This window comes from Marmota monax, unplaced genomic scaffold (assembly GCF_021218885.2).
Source record: "Marmota monax isolate L192 unplaced genomic scaffold, Marmota_monax_Labrador192_F-V1.1 WCK01_AAM20220418_F8-fsc00012, whole genome shotgun sequence".
NCBI classification, from domain to species: domain Eukaryota; kingdom Metazoa; phylum Chordata; class Mammalia; order Rodentia; family Sciuridae; genus Marmota; species Marmota monax.
The window spans coordinates 12,636,127-12,653,541 of record NW_026695227.1 but is presented as its reverse complement, the minus strand read 5'-3'; the positions used below and the strand labels follow the sequence as shown (position 1 = coordinate 12,653,541).

General features: G+C 35.0%; 1 protein-coding gene across 4 annotated transcripts in view; it reads left to right on the top strand.

The window, feature by feature from the left end:
* Positions 1-263: 263 nt before the first annotated feature.
* Kras (KRAS proto-oncogene, GTPase) overlaps positions 264-17,415 on the top strand; it is a 37,861-nt gene continuing 20,709 nt past the window's right edge. Inside the window, exons 1-2 of one of the 4 annotated variants that reach the window (XM_046435790.2) lie at positions 264-394; positions 4,154-4,275. In XM_046435790.2, coding sequence (XP_046291746.1) covers positions 4,165-4,275 — 111 coding nt within the window. In that variant the 5' untranslated portion in view covers positions 264-394; positions 4,154-4,164. Of the gene's footprint in view, positions 408-712; positions 959-4,153; positions 4,276-17,415 lie in introns of those variants that run through there. The other 3 variants (XM_058576281.1, XM_046435789.2, XM_046435792.2) reach the window with 3 other exon arrangements.

The window sequence follows — 17,415 nt, the reverse complement described above, 5'->3', positions numbered from 1 at the left end:
TGGCCGGCCCCCGCTCCACCTCCGCCCGCCAGGCCTGGTCCGGCCCCCTTCTCCTCCCCAGCGGCGCTCTCAGCCGCCTCTTCTCGCTCTTCCCACACCGCCCTCAGCCGCTCCCTCCCGTGCGCCCGTCTGAAGAGGAATCGAGCGCGGAACGCATCGATAGCTCTGCCCTCTGCGGCCGCCCGGCCCGGACTCATCTGTGTGCTCGGGGCTCGATTTCCCTAGGCGGCGGCCGCGGCAGCGGAGGCAGCAGTAGTGGCGGCGGCGGCGGCGGCGGCGGCGGCGGCGGCGGCAGCTCGGCCAGTACTCCCGGCCCCCGCCATTTCGGACTGGGAGCGAGCGCGGCGCGGGCACTGAAGGCGGCGGCGGGGGCCAGAGGCTCGGCGGCTCTCAGGTGCGGGAGAGAGGTAGGGCGCGGACCGCCCCTCCTGGGCCCCTACCCGGGTCCCGACCCTCCTCGCCGGCGCCGGGTGGGGCCGGCGACGAGTGAATGAATTAGGGGTCCCGGGAGGGGCAGGCAGCGGGCGCGGGGCACTGGGCACCCGTGGGCAGGCAGGGCTGGGGCAGTCTGCAGAGGGAGGCGCGGGGACGCGGCGACGCGGGTAGTGAGGAATGGGCGGTGCGGGGCTGAGGAGGGTGAGGCTAGAGGCAGCCGCCGCTCGTGCTGCTTCCTGGACGGGGAACCCCTTCCTTCCTCCTCCCCGAGAGCCGCAGCTGGAGGCTGCGGGGTAGAAACTCGCGGTCTGGAGGGCTGCCCCTTGGGGCAGTCGGGTGCGGTGGAGGTTACCCGCTGCGCTCCAGCCTCCCCTCCCCCTCGTCGTCGTTCCCTCTCCCCCTAGCCGCTCCCGCACCTCTTCCTCCCTGCCCAGCGCTGGGCTGCCTCGGTACCGCCTTCTCTGCTGCATCTAGCATCTCTCCGACTGGGTATAAACTTCTCCCTTGAGCGCAGACTGGACGGGTAATGTTCCTTTTCAACGTAGGGGGATGTGTGGGGTCGTTGAGGAGGTCTGTTTGGGAAGAGCACAGTAAAGTGCTTAGAGAACACTGTTTGAGGTTATTGTGTTTGGAAAAAAATGCATCTGCCGCCGAGTTCCTGACTGCTCCCCTCCCCCACGTATGGGCTGTGACATTGCTGTGGCCACAAAGGAGGAGGTGGAGGTAGAGATGGTGGTGGAAGAACAGGTGGCCAACACCCTATGTGTAAAGCCTGTGACCCACAGTGAAAAGGAAAAAGTTAATCCCAGAAGGTCTATTTTGCTTTTCTCAAGTTAAAACGCATGAAGAAAAAAATCCCAAACAGCAGAAACAGCTTTTTCCTTGATAGCTGAGTTGCACACAGCAATAGCTAAAAGAATACTTGAAGTTTAATTTGCCTTTTCTTGTCCTTTCCTTCCATCCCTTCTACATTACCTTCATTCTTGCAAATTTGCTCCCTATCCCAAGAGTTACAGTACTTTTAAATAGTGTTCACACGATTTTTAAAACTTAAAAGAGGAATTAATTGTAGCATTTGGCCAGCTAACTATCTGAAAGAAATCCTGGAAGGTCAATGCATGTTACAGCTGAATTCCTAAGCCACCATTGTTACATTTTGATAACCATCAAAGCAAGGGGTTAAACTCATTATAATGATTTTCTAATTATTATAATGTGACATGTTATATTTGTAATGGAAAAACATTTAAAAAGAAATTTTAAAAGGAAAAAGTATGTTCATAATGTTTATCTCAGAATTAACCGTATGATTAGTGTCACTCTTAGTGACTAAGATCCAAAATGCTGACTCCTACACGTGATAGATTGTAGACATCAAATAAACAATGCCACAAGCCATCCATAGCTTCTTGGTTGTAAGAGATGATAGGTTGATGGTAGTTTAGTTTTATAACAAAAGTTTTTTTTTTTTTTTTTTTAACAAAATTGTTGGGTTCCAGTCCCAGTTACACCCCTAGCTATTTTTCTAAACTTGGGGTAAGGAGACCCTTTCTGGTCTAGGATCTTTCTTCAGTAAGACTACTTTGAAACCCAGCTCCTTCGAAACCCAGCTCCTTCTAGTGGATTTAAATATTACTTGATTTTAAAAACCTGATTCAAGCCCCCATCCCCAACTACATAAACAAGTAGACTAGAAGGCTTGTGTCACTTTGCTTACATGGGCATATACAGCTAATTTCTAATTCAGTATCTATCCTCAGCATATCCTAAACTAGCAAACTTTTGATCTTAACCTCTTTACATTCTTTAAAATTGAGGTTCTCAAAAATATTTGATTTGTTTAGTGTTTACCAATATTTACCATATTAATAAACAATTATAAAAATTAAAAACAATTAAAAATTGTTTTAATTTATTTAGAAGTGTAAATAATAAGCCCATTACTTGGTAGCATGAATAAAATTTTTATGAAAAGTAAATTTTCCAAAGCAAAACTAAAATTAGTGAGAAGAGTGGCATTGTTTCACACTTTAGCAAATCTGTTTAATTATGTGCCTTAATGGGAGACATCTGTATTTTCATATCTGCATCTGCATTCAATCTATTGTGATCACACAGCCTGGAAAACTCTACCAGACACTTGTGAAAGAATGATAGTGAAAAGCAGTTTTGATTTCTAGGACCCTCTCCCCCAAAGTTGTAAGAAACCCAGAGGTTCCTGTTGTAGGCTGTCCAAACAGTTTTGGGAGGTGAAGTTGGCAGGGAACTAGAGGCCACATTTTGATTTGATTCTCCTCATTTCTCCCATTTGCCATGGCCAACATTTGGAATGAAACGTGGGGCAAACACAGTAAGATGCATTTGTACTAGCTGTCATCGTGGTTGCAGAAAATCAGCATGTAAGGATAGGTGGGGCAGAGTAGAAAAAGGAACTGTACTCTTAAGTCTGTGATAGAATAGTTTTGAGCCTGTGGTGCTCTTTCTGAGGGGGATTAGGAGTAAGGTGAGGAGGTCAGTGCCTTAAAAAAACATTTCTTTTTCCATGATGCCTATTTGGATAATTCTTTGTATTTCTTAAATATCATGCTGCATCATTTAGTGTTTATCTAAAACATACACAATTCATTGATCTGGAACTACTTATTTTATAATAATTCTACATTTACTGCCATTCTTTCTTCATTTCACTTCTTATTTATAATACTATGTTATATTAGGTAAAGAGGATTAAAATTTGTTTTATTCAAAAAGTTTAAACTATGTGACTAAAAAAATCTTCATCTGGTGATTGTTAACTCTACAAATTGTCAAGTTTATGGAACCTGTTGAGGGAGAATGTACCAAAAGCAGAGTAAAAGTCAGGTTGATACTGAGAAATATTCCCTTACATCTTAATAGGTTTTTTTTCTTGCTGAAAGCAGTGTTTAATCTCTGAATTTTATTCAGTCATATTTTTCATTCAAAAGTGCTATTTTTCAGCACTAACATTGAGGATTTTATATTATGATTGATGATCAGATCACGTGCACTGAATAGTTAATCCAAAATTCTCCTGGTTTTTACATTTGTTCTTCCCTGCAGATATTTTAAAGATTAAAATGTCATTAAATATTGCTTCAGTGTCCAAATTTTTATTTCCTTATGACACAGTCTAACTTTGACACTAGACTCCATGTAATTTTGGTACTTATCCAGAAGAACTATTTTGATGAGGCTATTAAAAAGTTTTCTATAGCTGTTGCCTCCAACAAAGACAGTCTTGGCTCATCTACTTCTAACTTAGAGGCCAGTCAACTAGGAATAAGTGGGGACAGCTGTCAGCAAGTTTGTGTGGGTGCGTCAGTGGGATATAGAGCACCATGTGAGATACTTGTGCTTAGGAAAGTTGGGATGTGTTCCTTTGAAAACCATTAGTTGCTACAGAATAGCAGTCTAGTTGTTTAGACAGAATATCCTTCTGAATATAAAATTAAAAAAAACTGGCCATGTATTCTGTGTGCATTTTTCTTAAGTGTTGATGAAGTAGTTTGTGACTGAAGTATAGTTCCTTAGAATGCATATCTGTAGTCAACTTAAGTTTTCATCATTGAATTTCCGAATAGTTTCTGTGTAAAGGTGAGTTTGTATTAAAAGGTATTGATAGAGTATTTGATAGAGTATTAACCTCCATGCATCTTCACATTCTAATTTAGTCAATTTTCATTATTTTTATTATAAGGCCTGCTGAAAATGACTGAATATAAACTTGTGGTAGTTGGAGCTGGTGGCGTAGGCAAGAGTGCCTTGACGATACAGCTAATTCAGAATCACTTTGTGGATGAATATGATCCTACAATAGAGGTAAACCTTGTTTTAATATTATACAAATTACTTGTGTAGGACCAAGTTTGATACCAAAAGAAGTTTCTCTGATCGTTTTTGTAAGTCGTTATTACAGGGTAATTATAGTGAAATTTATTACCTGAAACATCCTTGGATTTCCTGTGTCCTTGGGTTATGTATAACCTGCTTCTCTTGGGAGTCTATGGTGGAGAATATTAAGGTCCAAGATATTCACTCTGACAGCTAATGTACATGTTGATTGGAATTGTGTTTGAGAGTTTCGAGAGAAGGTAAAGATGTGAATTTACATTCTATGTGTACCTTAAAGTCATTTTTTAAATATAACTTTTATTTTTATAGGTGTCTTCTTGTTTCAAAGTTATGTAGAAGTTAGATTGAATTTTATTTGTAAAATGTGATTATTTGACAGTTGATACTCTTTAACTTAATTAGTGCTACCTGGTGCTTTTTAAAAAACTCATTCTTTGCCTGAGGTGGTATTATATAAAGGTACCACTACCAATCCTTACCTTTATTTTGCAGTACTTTTTAAATTTACTCAAGGAAATGTTAGACTGTTTTAAAATACAGTTCATTTATCAAACGTTTTAGGATTATTTTCATAGATTTTTAGTTTTTTTGAAAATTTACCAACAGCAAAATGAAAGAATAAAGACTTGGTGGGAAAATACCCTGAGAAATCAGGTATTATTTCCCACTGCCTTCTGGCAACACTAGAGTTAAATTATCCTAAGCAGATAAGGATTTATTTAATCCCAGAGACATGCAGGAGGGGATATTCCATGATTGTCTTTGTTAACTCATTTCAGAAGATAACTGTTAGCATATTTTGGATATAATCTTAATCTAAAGTTTCATGTTAAATGTAACAGGAAGGTGGGAATAAAAACATCACCTTGTCTTTTAAATAGCCTACTATCACTAGATTATTTCTTAGGCATCTTTACCCTAGGTTAAACAATCCTAATCTCAATTTTTATTCTTGTTCTAATTTAAAAAAAAAAAATTGGTTCTGAAGTATTTTCTAGGTCTTTTTCCAAGTTCCAGATTGTAGATCAAGAACAGGTCAAAATGCCTTAATAAAGTCTGTGCTATGTAATGTCTTGAAGAAACACTGCACTGAGATGGATTCTAAGGGCATTGATGGTCTTGGGAGAATGTTTATTCAGTTTAGAACTTTCAAGATTAATTAGATAATTAATGAAATGTTCATAATGAAATGCCAAATATTTTTGGTAGTTCAAAAAAAGGAGAAATTATTCTTATTTGTAAAAATTTGTTTTTAAACAGAAGCAACTTTTATTTGGCTTTTATGTTTAAGAATTTCCATTAGTAAAGGGTAACAGTCTAATTGAAGTGGACCTCCTATGTAATAGTCTCTAAGTATTTTGACAAGTCAGTTCAATGCTACTATAGTTTTGGGGTTTTTTTGAAGAAGAAGATGGAATAGTTTACTAATTTCAATCTGTTCCAAATCCAAGGTCAATTGGCATATCTACCATTTAAGATACCATTTAAATCAGAAGTAAAAGGAAGTTTTAAGAGAGTGAAGGTTAAGCATGGAAGTTTTCCAGGATACTAAAGATGATTTTAGCAGAGCTGCTTTCCATTATCCCTGAAAATCTGAGAATGTAAGACATCATAAATGCATGAATGAGATAAAATAGGCTAAGACATTTTTTGTCAAAATTGTTAAAATGCACTTGGGCATAGTGGATGCCAGCAATTTGGGAGGCTGAGGCAGATCTCAAGTTCAAAGCCAGCCTCAGCAAATTAGTGAGGTGTATTTGAGACCCTGTCTCAAAATAAAATATAAAGAGGCTGGGGATATAACTCAGTGGTTAAGCACCTCTGGATTCAATTCCTAATAACCACCCTCCCACCCCCCCCAAAAAAAATTAAAATGCAATATTAATCTTAAAGAAAATAGAGCTAACCGTTAATGTGTTGTGCGTAAGATAGAAACAGTTTATAAATTTAACTCTAATTATGATTTCTGCCAGGCCAGAACACTTGATTCTGGGAAGCATTGATTACCTGTGAACTTTGAAACTGACATTCCCTCACCTAGCTGAGCCACCTGGGGAAAGGTATCTGAGATGATCACTTTCTCTCCCAGGTAATAGTGAGTTTCAGAGGAAATAATACACTAAGTTCTTGGTGTAGTTAGTACAACTATAAGAAAGACAAGAAAACAGTAATTTAATGGAGAGTTGATTGAATAAAAATGCTGTTCCATGTTATTGTAAAAAGTTAAAAAGGAGAATAGAAGAGTTCACTGCTGCAATTAGGTTTTGATTAGTAAATAATGTGGTTATAGAGAAAATTAGAAAGGACCTACACTTTGCCCATTTGGAGTTCACTCAAATTTTTCTACATGAAAAAAAAAAGAAGCTGGGCACAATGGTGCACATCTGTAACCAGCAGTTTGGGAGGCTGAGGCAAGAGGATCATGAGTTCAAAGCCAGCCTCAGCAAAAGCGAGGTGCTAAGCAACTCAGTGAGACCCCGTGTTTAAATAAAATACAAAATAGGAATGGGGATGTGGCTCAGTGGTTGAGTGCCCCTGAGTTCAATCCCAAAACAAAACAAAAAAAAGGGGGTTGGGGGGGGGGAAATTTTTTAAAAATTTAAATTACTACCATTTTTTTTTTTTTTTTAGTGATTTAGAATTTGCAAAGAACTTCTCTAGAAGGTGGGTAAGGAGGGTAATCAATGTTTATATCATTGTATGAGGTAAAAATAGTCTGAGATATTCTTAATTGCCTAGAAGACCCAGTTCATAATTGGTAGGATTTGAATTTGGATTTTCTGAAAACAAATGAAATTTCCACTATACCTTATATCACTCTGTGAACGTGAAAAATAGTCTTTCAAACAAAGAAAATATTTAATAATGTAGCCCAATTCAGATTTATTAATATATCAAAATTTGATCTTAGCCTACTAATACTAACTTAATGACTGAGATATAATATAGAATTAGGCATGACACATGGAGTGTATTTATATTTGAGGGTATGTGCATATAATCATCTTCTAGTCTGAAAGATTTTTTTTAATAGTTTTTTTAGTTGTAGATGGACACAGTATCTTTTTTATTTATTTATTTATTTTTGTGTGATGCTGAGGATGGAACCCAGTGCCTCACATGTGCTAGGCAGGTGCTCTACCATTAAGCTATAGCACCAACCCTATCCTGAAAGATTTTATTTTTATCTTTTATTATGTCTACCAACAAGTGTCAGAAAATAACAAAATACCTTGTTAGTGGGGCAAGATTATTGAAAACTTTAAGAAGTCTCCTAACACAACATGTGTCTAGAAATACATGTTTTTATAGTTTAGAAATCATTTGTTGTCAAAACATGTTCCCTGAAATGTTTTTTCCCTTGGTAAACTTTGGTGGAAGAAAATAAAATCTTTTAAAACTATAGGAAGTTATCAACACAAAGATCAGTTAGCAAATGTATATTGAGTTTCTATTGTATATATTGTGCTAGTAAAACTAAATATAGCAAGTACTTTTTCTCAGGCTGTAATTCTTTGATATTCTGTTTACTTCTGTTAATTTAGTCCAAGTATTATGCCCTTTGATGAAACAGTTTCCTATTCAGTAAGAAAAAGTGGATTCATAACTTGATCAATTTGTCCCATCTTTAGTGCTTTAGCTGTGGGGTGTTTATTTACCAAGGTTTATCAATTTTTCTATTTATTTGGCTTTTTAATGTTTACTAAGAATTCATTTTTTTGTAGAATACATGTTTATACTGCAAAAATATTAAGCCAATATAGAAAAGTGGTATAATAAAAACCTTATATAAAAGTGTAAGCTGTTATTTTTCTGATTTTATACATATATGTCATCATGTGGAAGACATTTTTGGTTATCACAACTTGGGAAGGTAGGGCTGCTGCTGGTACTGATAGGATAAAGGCCAAGGGTGCTGTTAAATTTGCTGTAGTACACAATATAGCCTCTACAACAAAGAATTACCTGACTTCATATATTAATAGTTCTGAGGTTGAAACTCCAGTATGTGCTAAATATAGGCATCTCTTTAATTGTCAAATTCATGCCCCTAAGGTAAACTGTATGTTATTTTTCAAGCATAATGTAGATTTAAATTTTATCTTTTGTAAACTATACATTAGGTTGGTTATTCTACCATTATATTAAAACATTGTGTTTTTAAATTAAAATATTGACAGCAATTCTAAGTGTATTTCTTTTCAAGGCTGTGGCCAGCTTCCCCCCCCCCCCCTTTTGTGAGTGCCCTCTGCTGGTAACTTATTCACGTTTGTAATAAATAACAATGAAACCCTGAATGTGAATGCATATATTTTTATTTTAACTTTTGATTGTAGTTGTGTTTATATCAATTTGTAAACATATCAATTTTATTTAAAAGTCCTATTTTATATAATTGATTTTTTAAGTTTAAAATATCAGTTTAATAAAGGTTACCATGTGGATTCGTTAGCCTAACTAATTAAATAAATAGGTGAGTATATTTAAGAAAGGAGAATATAGGGTCATTCTCTTGGTAACACTAAGTGAGCCTACTTTGTCAGGAGGCACCAAAAGCTGCAGTGTGCTCTCTAAATTTCTTTGCATGCACTCTGGAGCTACTCTACTGTTTAAAGCCTTGAAGAGCCTGATCAGCTGGGCCCTCATTTGTAATCCCAGTGGCTTGGGAGGCTGAGGCAGGAGGATCATGAGTTCAAAGCCAGCCCCAGCAAAAGCAAGGTGCTAAGCAACTCAGTGACACCCTGTCTCTAAAAAAGGAAGGGTCTGTTCTAATACAGCAAACTATGAAGGTTCAGTTGTGTAGATTTTTAAGTCTTATAGATTAGTTGTGGAGCAGCTGATTTTTAGGCACCACATTTAGGTCAAATTAAGTATTTAGAGTATTTATCAAATTTAAAAATGCACTGGACATGTATTATTCTGTGTTAGGTTTTTATGTATTCAGAGCTTTGAAATCATACAAATGGAAGTTTGTAATGGAAATAAATGAAAGAAAAAGATGTTTTATTGGTTTGGCATCTCTTAAAATTCTGGTTTTAACAATGCAGCTAATTTCTTAATTCAGAAAATGTTATTCAGTGTCCATTTTGTACTGTGCAGACTTCTAGAGGATTGGATACACATTGAGAAATGGACCATATCCCTGTCCTCATGAAGCTTACTAGTCTTAGCAGTATTTTAAGTTGGTGATCCAAGGTTCTGTACTTTAGGAAAGCATGCAATTTCTTGTGTCTTTTATCCTTAGTTTCTCACAGTGTGTAGGATTATGGAACAGTTATATTATTGTGATCTTAATATAATAAAATTAATAGTATTAGTAGTAAAAATGAGAATATTTGAGTAGACTAAGAAGGGACATATAGCAAGTACCTTAGATAATTTTTTCAACACTCTATTTTGAAATTTTTCAAATGAATAGAAAAGAGGTAAAAAATTTAAAAAGTGACAACGAATAACTATTGCCCTTAAACTAGATTCCCTAGTAAATGTTTTGCCCTGTTTTCTCTAGATTTAGATATTCATATATGTGTATAGATATGTATCTCTATATGTGTATGTACCTATATAGAGAGATACACATACACACACGTACATGACAACATATTCCATATTCTTGCTGAGCTATTTGAGAATGTTACACATGTTGAACTTCTACCTTCTAAGACAGATCTGTATCCTGCCTACTGTCTGTGTCAGTAAAGTTTTATTGGAGCATAACCACACTTGTGTGTTTGTATCTGGTCAAAGGCTATTTTTGCATTACAGCAACAGAATTGAGTAGTTATGACAAGAGACCAAAGCTCTAAAGTATTTACACTCTGGCCCTCTACAGAAAAAGTTTTCCAACCCTATCATAACAAGAATATTTTCTTGTACAACCACAACACAATAATGAAATTGAGGAAATTCAACATTGATAAAATATTTTACCTAATAGTTCATATCCATATTTTGTTAGTTATTCTAAGAAGGTCCTTTTAGCATTTGTTTTCTGACTCAGGATGAAAAGTTTGATATCATGCCTTGATGTCTTTCACTCTAGAACAGCTTCTTAGCTCTTTTTCGTCTTTTATGACGGTGGCATTTTCAAGGAGTTTCACGCCAGATGTTTTATAGAATGTTCTCTTAAATTTGTTCAGATTCAACAGTTTGGCAGGGATGCTAAGTGAGGAATGTTATGTCCTCCTCATTACATCACATCAGGAGATAACATGATGCTGGTTTGTCCCATTATTAATGATAACATTGATGTGTGTGTGTGTGTACATATATAAAATTTATTTTTGGTTAAGGTGATATTTGTCAGATTTCTCTCTGTAAAGATTTGATTCTTTTATAACTAATAAAGACTCTGAGAGGAGATACTTTGAGACTGTAAGTAACCTGTTCTATAGTATATTTGCACTCAGTTGGATTTAGTATTCACTGATAATTCTTGCCTGAATTAATTGCTACTGTAGTGGTTGCAAAATGGTAATTTTATAACTGTCATTACTTCTACATTAATTAATTGGCACCTGTCATAAATAAGGGATCTCTCTTTTTTTTCCTTATTTCTTTGTTAGGTTAGTTTTATTTCTATCAACAGAAACTCTTGGATTTTTAAAAATTTAGTCTGTGGAAGTCTGTTACTGTAATTACTGATTTCAATATTCAGATTTGTTTCTGTGGCCAGTGAAATCCTATTCAAGCTGGCCTCTTTATCCTTTTGATATTTGCCCGTCAGTTTTTCACCTCTTCTGAACTTTTTGGCCCGATACATTATGGGTTTACTTGTTCACTTTCCCTGTCAAGTAGCCCCAGTTCCTTTAGTGAGGAATGACATTCAAGAATCAAGATCTGGATGTTAGGTGTTTATTGCTGCTGGAGTGGCACTGCTTCTAAACCTATCAACTCAGAAAGCTAATAAGTAAATGTTCTTAAAAAATTATGAGTTCATTAGAATCATGAGTTCATTATTCTTCCTCACTTTCCTCCCTTTTTCTCATGTTGAGAACCTTGATTCTGTGATATGTACATTTTAATGTCAAACTGTATATAACTGTGAAATAAAAATGATATCAGTCATAAATTCATATTGAGTGAATTGACATGAGGTTAGTTTTCTTTATTTGTAGAATTAAGGTTAAATATTATTCTCCCTTGAGAAAAGTAGTGATCTTCTCTCATTTTTAGGGGATCCCTAAAACATTAAGGAAAACATTTAGGAAAAGACTGAGGTATCTGAGTGCCTAAGAATTTAAATGTCTTAAACAAAAACACAAGATAAATGAAAACTATTTGCTTTATATAATAGGAAGCCAATTTATGTATAAATTAGAAGCAGACATCCAGATAGAAGAAAAATGAGCTAAGCATAGTCAACCTGTGAACAAAAATAAAAACAAATGACATAAACATATAAAAAGACAATTCATTAATAAAGTTCAAACAATAACTAACATGTTATGCTTTTACATTGGTTAAGATTAGAATGCCTAATTATCCTAAAAAGGATATGAAGAAATATGCACTTTTTTTTTTTTTGGTACTGCGGGTTAAACGTAGGGCAGTTTACCAGTGTGCTACATCCCCTATTTTTATTTTTTTAAGACAGTGTCTTCCTAAGTTGTGGAGATTACCCTTGAACTTGGGATCCTCCTGGCTCAACTTCCCTAGTTGCTGGGATTACAGGTATGCACCACCAAGCTTAGCAAAATGTGCCTTCTTTATGATCTAGTCATAGTAAGCTCTTAAAACTTTCTGGGGGTCAGTTTGGAAATATTTATCAAAATTTAAACTGCATGACTAGGTAATTCCATTTCTTAGAAGTTATCCTAAGAATTTAATTGGCTAACTATGTAAAATGTTTATATAGGAATGTTCATTGCACTGCTGTTTGTGATTTTTTTAAAAAAAAATGGAAATAATATACATGCCTACCAATAGAAAATGAGTGAAGTTAATCATGACATGCACATATAATTCTATTATGCAGTTATTGAAAACAATTAGGTAAATGTATTGTGTACTAACATTGAAAAATGCCCATTACAGCACTTTGTGTTGAATACCACTCTTTCTGTGGTGTTTCAGTTTAAAAAAAATAAGCATATACTATTGGAGTTGGGGAGAAAGAAATACTCATTTTGGAGAGAGCAAAGAGTACTAAAGTATGAGGTATTATTAGATTGTTTTATACTTTCCTTTTTTTTTTTTTTTTTTTTTGAGATTCTCTGCTATATAATAAAGTTATATCACATTAATTCTACTGCATACTTCCCTCTTTCTAAAGCCTCAATAAATTGGATAATGCATATATACTCTTGCATTAAGGAAATTGACATCAAGGCCAAGTAAAGAGTAACTGAGAGGTATATAAAACATGAAAATTATACTGGCATCTGTAATTATTAAGATTAGATACATGATCATTCCAGTCTTATAGTTTTACTTGATATCAAACAATAATTTGTGGGAGAATTCATGTGATTTCAACAAGTTACAAATACATGTTCATAACATACTTATTTTCAAAATCTGTTATGCAGATTTTTCTTTTCATACTTTAAAAGTAATAATAGCTTTATGTCTTTAGATATTTTATTCTCTTTATCCCTAAACTAATATTCAGTATTTAATTGTTAAGAAAACAAGCTTTTTAATATCTTCGTTCGCTAAACAGAAATTCTTCATAATCGTTTATTTTTAGCATTCCATCTCTAGAACTTGTTTAGCTGTTTTATTATTTGAAATATGGTGATCACTTTTTCAAAAATTATCCCAACAATAGATGTCTAGTGATTTTCTAAACATAGGTTATTATTTCTCTACAGTTTTAGTAACAGTGGCCTGCTCCCTACTTTTTTGCATGTTTGGTATATAAAATAATACAATTTCTATAGCATTTTTCATTTTATAAAGGACCTTTTCATACTCTTTAATTCTAAATTGGGCACATAGTTCTGCATGTGTTTATTTACCACTTGTATAACTGAAAGAACAATGGCTTAGAGTTGTTAGAGATTAAGTAGTTTGCCCAAGTCTGCCATAAGTAAGTAGAGTTCTACAGCACCCCATAGATTGAAAACTCACAGGTCTTTTGGTAACCTAGACTTCTGATTTGAGCACCAGATGTGTATGGCAAGCTGCCTATTAAGTCATACCCACCAGGACAACTCACAAACATAGGAAATTCAACATGCCTCAAATTATACTCATCTTTTCTTCACCTTTTCCCTCTGTTCTCATCTTAAAAATTGAGATTTAATGTACAAAACTCAAAACTCACCCTTTTTAAAAGTGTGAAATTCAGCATTGATTAGTATATTTATAAGATTGTATAGCCGTTACAACTCTAGTGATTAGGGATGCTCAACCTATAAATGTTCTAATTCTAGAACATTTTCAGCACCCCAAAATGAAGCCTCATACCCACTAGCAGTAACTCTCCAAGCCCTTCTTTTACCAGCCCCTGAAATCCACTAACCTACTTTGTATCTTTATCCATTCTATTTTCTGAATATTTTGTATAATTCAAATCATACAGTATGTGGCCTTTTGTGTCTAGATTTTATGTAGGATAATGTTCACAATTCAAGCTTTGCTATATCAGTACTTCATTCCTTTAAAGAAAAAATAAAAACTCTTGTATAGACATACCATATTTTGTTTATTCATTCATCAGTTGGTGGGCATTTGAATTGTTTGCCCCTCCCCTTTTTTGTTTTTTTTTAATAATGATGATATGAACATTCGTGTATAACTTTTTGTTTGACCATATATACTTTCAGTTCTCTTGGGTACATGTCTAGAGATAGAATTGCTGGTAACTCTGTATGGAAGTTTTTGAGGATCTGTCACCTTATTTTCCAGAGGTTGCACCATTGACTATTGGCAATTTATGAAAGTAGTTCTGTCAGTTTTATCCATTAAGAATTTCTCTGATCTGCTCAGCCTCTTCATCCATGCTGCAATTGCTGCCATAGTTCAAGTTCAGTCATTTCTAGTAATAATATCCTAACTTATCTCCCAGTCTTCGTTCCCCTTCTTTCCTACTCCTTTTCTGTTTTTAACATTTATAGAAGTCAGAAGCACAGTCTGGAAAACAAACTACATTAGATATTTCAACATGAAGAACCTAAGTGGAGGATTAATTAGGTGTTAGAAGACTGAAAAGCAAAGGGAGAACACTAATGTAATACAGTATTATCAAGAAGTGGCCATTACCCTTAGGATTCTAGGAATGCAGGGAAGGTTTGGGGGTTATTAGAATTACAACCTCAAGTGAGGGGCCAAGTTGCTAAGTCTTAACCTTCTGTGGAGGTACTGCTTCACCACTGGTATTAGTGCCTCCTGCTACTTAATTGATGCTTCTAAAATGGATGTACTTGAGGCAGTGTCTGGGAGGGCCATAATTTTGTCACAATAATGCTAATAGTAAGCATGGTAAAATCTGATTCTTTCTACTTAAAGTCCTTTCAATGATAATAGCATAGGACAAATTTAAGAATTTTTATGCCTTAATTCTGGCATAAAAGATCCTATATAAGCTGGCCACTGCTTGAGTATCCCAATTTTACTTCTTGCTCCCTATCTATATTTCTGTAAGCTGAATTGTAGTGAAGGTCTTGATTCCATATACTCATCATGCAGTTTGATGTTTTTCATGCATTTTCTTTTTTCCTTCCTGCATGGGATGGCCCTGCCTTCTTGTCTTTCTTAATTCATACAAAGTTGATCTATCTGTCCTATGTGCTACCATTATATTCTGTCCTGCTTATGATGTTAATTAACATTTCTTTCAGTTATTTACATTTATTTCTCTTCCATTAGATTTAGTTCCATGAGGAATTATATACTGGATGAGTATCTTTGATCTGAAATACTTGGAACCAAAAGTATCATTGCACTTCTAATTTTGGATTTTCAGATTAGGGATGTTCAGCTTATAATGCTTAGCCCTAGGTGTGACACTTAGATTTTCCCCATTATTATTCTAACATAGCAGGCTACTGCATGTTTCTAGCTTACTTTGAGATCTGTCTACTGCAACATTTGATGACTTAATAATAGTATGGGACACATTGTTTTATAATGAATTCAAAAGTCTTATAGAAGATTGAATGATTTAGCATTAGCTTTGAAATTCCTCTTAATAGGTCTCCAGTTAAGACTTTATAAACAATGTGAAAATTTCAAATGCAGATGATCTAAGTGATGACATAAATCTGAATATATGAAAAAAATCAAATAACATTATTACTCCTTAAAGAGAGAGAGATTGAAACAAATAAGAATTTTTAGCCTGTCACACCAACAGAAATTTAAAGGAAAATAAAAATACAGAATCCTGGATAGTGAGTAGTGATGAACAGGTATACATGTACTGCTGTGTGGAAAATTAATATAATGAATATCATGTATGTATTAATTAGCTTTGTCATATCTTAATATTTTGTCATGTTTGGTTTAGCACTTCTTTCTCTTTCAAGATACAAAATGGTACAATTGAAGACCCCAGTGTACTTTCCCCCAGTCTTATTCTTTTCCCTTTCCTAAGTGTTTGGAAATCTCTGTTGTTTTTATTGTATTTTTACATAAAAGTTTTCATATTATATAGAACTTGATCAAAGACAAAATTTATTATTAGTAGTATTTTGTAATTTAAAAATTACAATGTTTTAAACTCATATTTTTATAAGACTTTTATAAGAAAACATGGAAAAGTGTTAAAGATGAATTATTGAGAGATTTAAAAATCTACCTTTGCAAACTTAATATATTGCAAACAGGAAAGTTTGTTGTGGATTCATTTCAAATAGTGCGATAACTTTAGATATTTCAGAAGGGTTGTTACAATTAAAATTTTTGTTAAATTATGATTACATTTCTATTAATTTAATAGAAATTTATATTTTTTAGTGTGTGTATTTGCATTGTATTCTGCAGACAGGTTTGATTACCCTACAGTGTTCAGGACTTAGGCACATCTGAGTAGTGGTAAGGAAAACAGATGAGTCCTACCATTTAGGAGTTCAAACCTTAGTTGGGGGGTGGGAGGATAGACTTAAACAATTAAGGAATAAAAGATCTAATTACAAATTCTAATATATGCTATGAAGGAAACAGAGATGCTGGCGAAGGAAGAGTCCTTTGGATTTTATTTTTAAGACTGAATGGGGATGGTTTTGAAGAACTTTGAACAAGTGACATGATCTCCATTAAATACAAATCATTTGCTGCTGTGTGCCAAATATATCCTAGGGATCTCTGCCAGGAAGCAATTGCTGAAACAGATTGCCTGAGAAAAAGTAGATAACAGGGGCTGGGGGATAACTAAGGGATGATGATAGTGGTAGATGCTTTGATTTAGGGTAAATCTTGAAAATAGATAAATAGTGTAAGACTATGGGTCAGTATTAAGTGTAATTTTTCTTTTTAAGACATTTCAGGATGCCATGTTAAGTGCATCTCTATCATTTTTAAAGAATATTTCCTTAGCATCATTTACTGTAAATGATATTATTATGTCAAAGCCTATGATTGTTGTAGATAAATACTCTTATGGCTTTCCAAAGAGATTGTGCTGTTTAATTGTATCACCAGAACTGTCTTAATTTCATCTACAGTATACCCTTACCAGCTTAGTATATTTCATTTAGAAAAGTTTATACTGCTTCAGTAGATGAAAAGATGGCACTTTGGGAGCAAAGGGTATACATCAAAAAAACTTTAACTATTTCATTATGTTGAGTGAATTTAAGTGGTTTCATTTTATCCTAGTTTCCTAAGGATATCCATAACCTATGTGCCTGATCTAAAAGTTTACTTTATTTGCAAGTCTAGAGATAGCACTAATTTAAAATGTAAAATTTGGATCCTTTTCTTTGCTCCATCATAAACTAGTTTCATTGTAGACTCTGTAAGTTTTTAAATTTGTTAGGCTTTGGTAGTTGTACAAAGTGATTTTTTTTTAAGTATGTGGGGAATAAATATGTGTTAATAAGCATGTTTCAGATTTGTGAAAAGTTAATAGCTTTCTACAAGGGCTGGCAATTTTTTTCTGTAAAAAGCCACATGGGTCTTTATTACATAATCTCTGGGGTTTTTGTGTCAATATTTTTA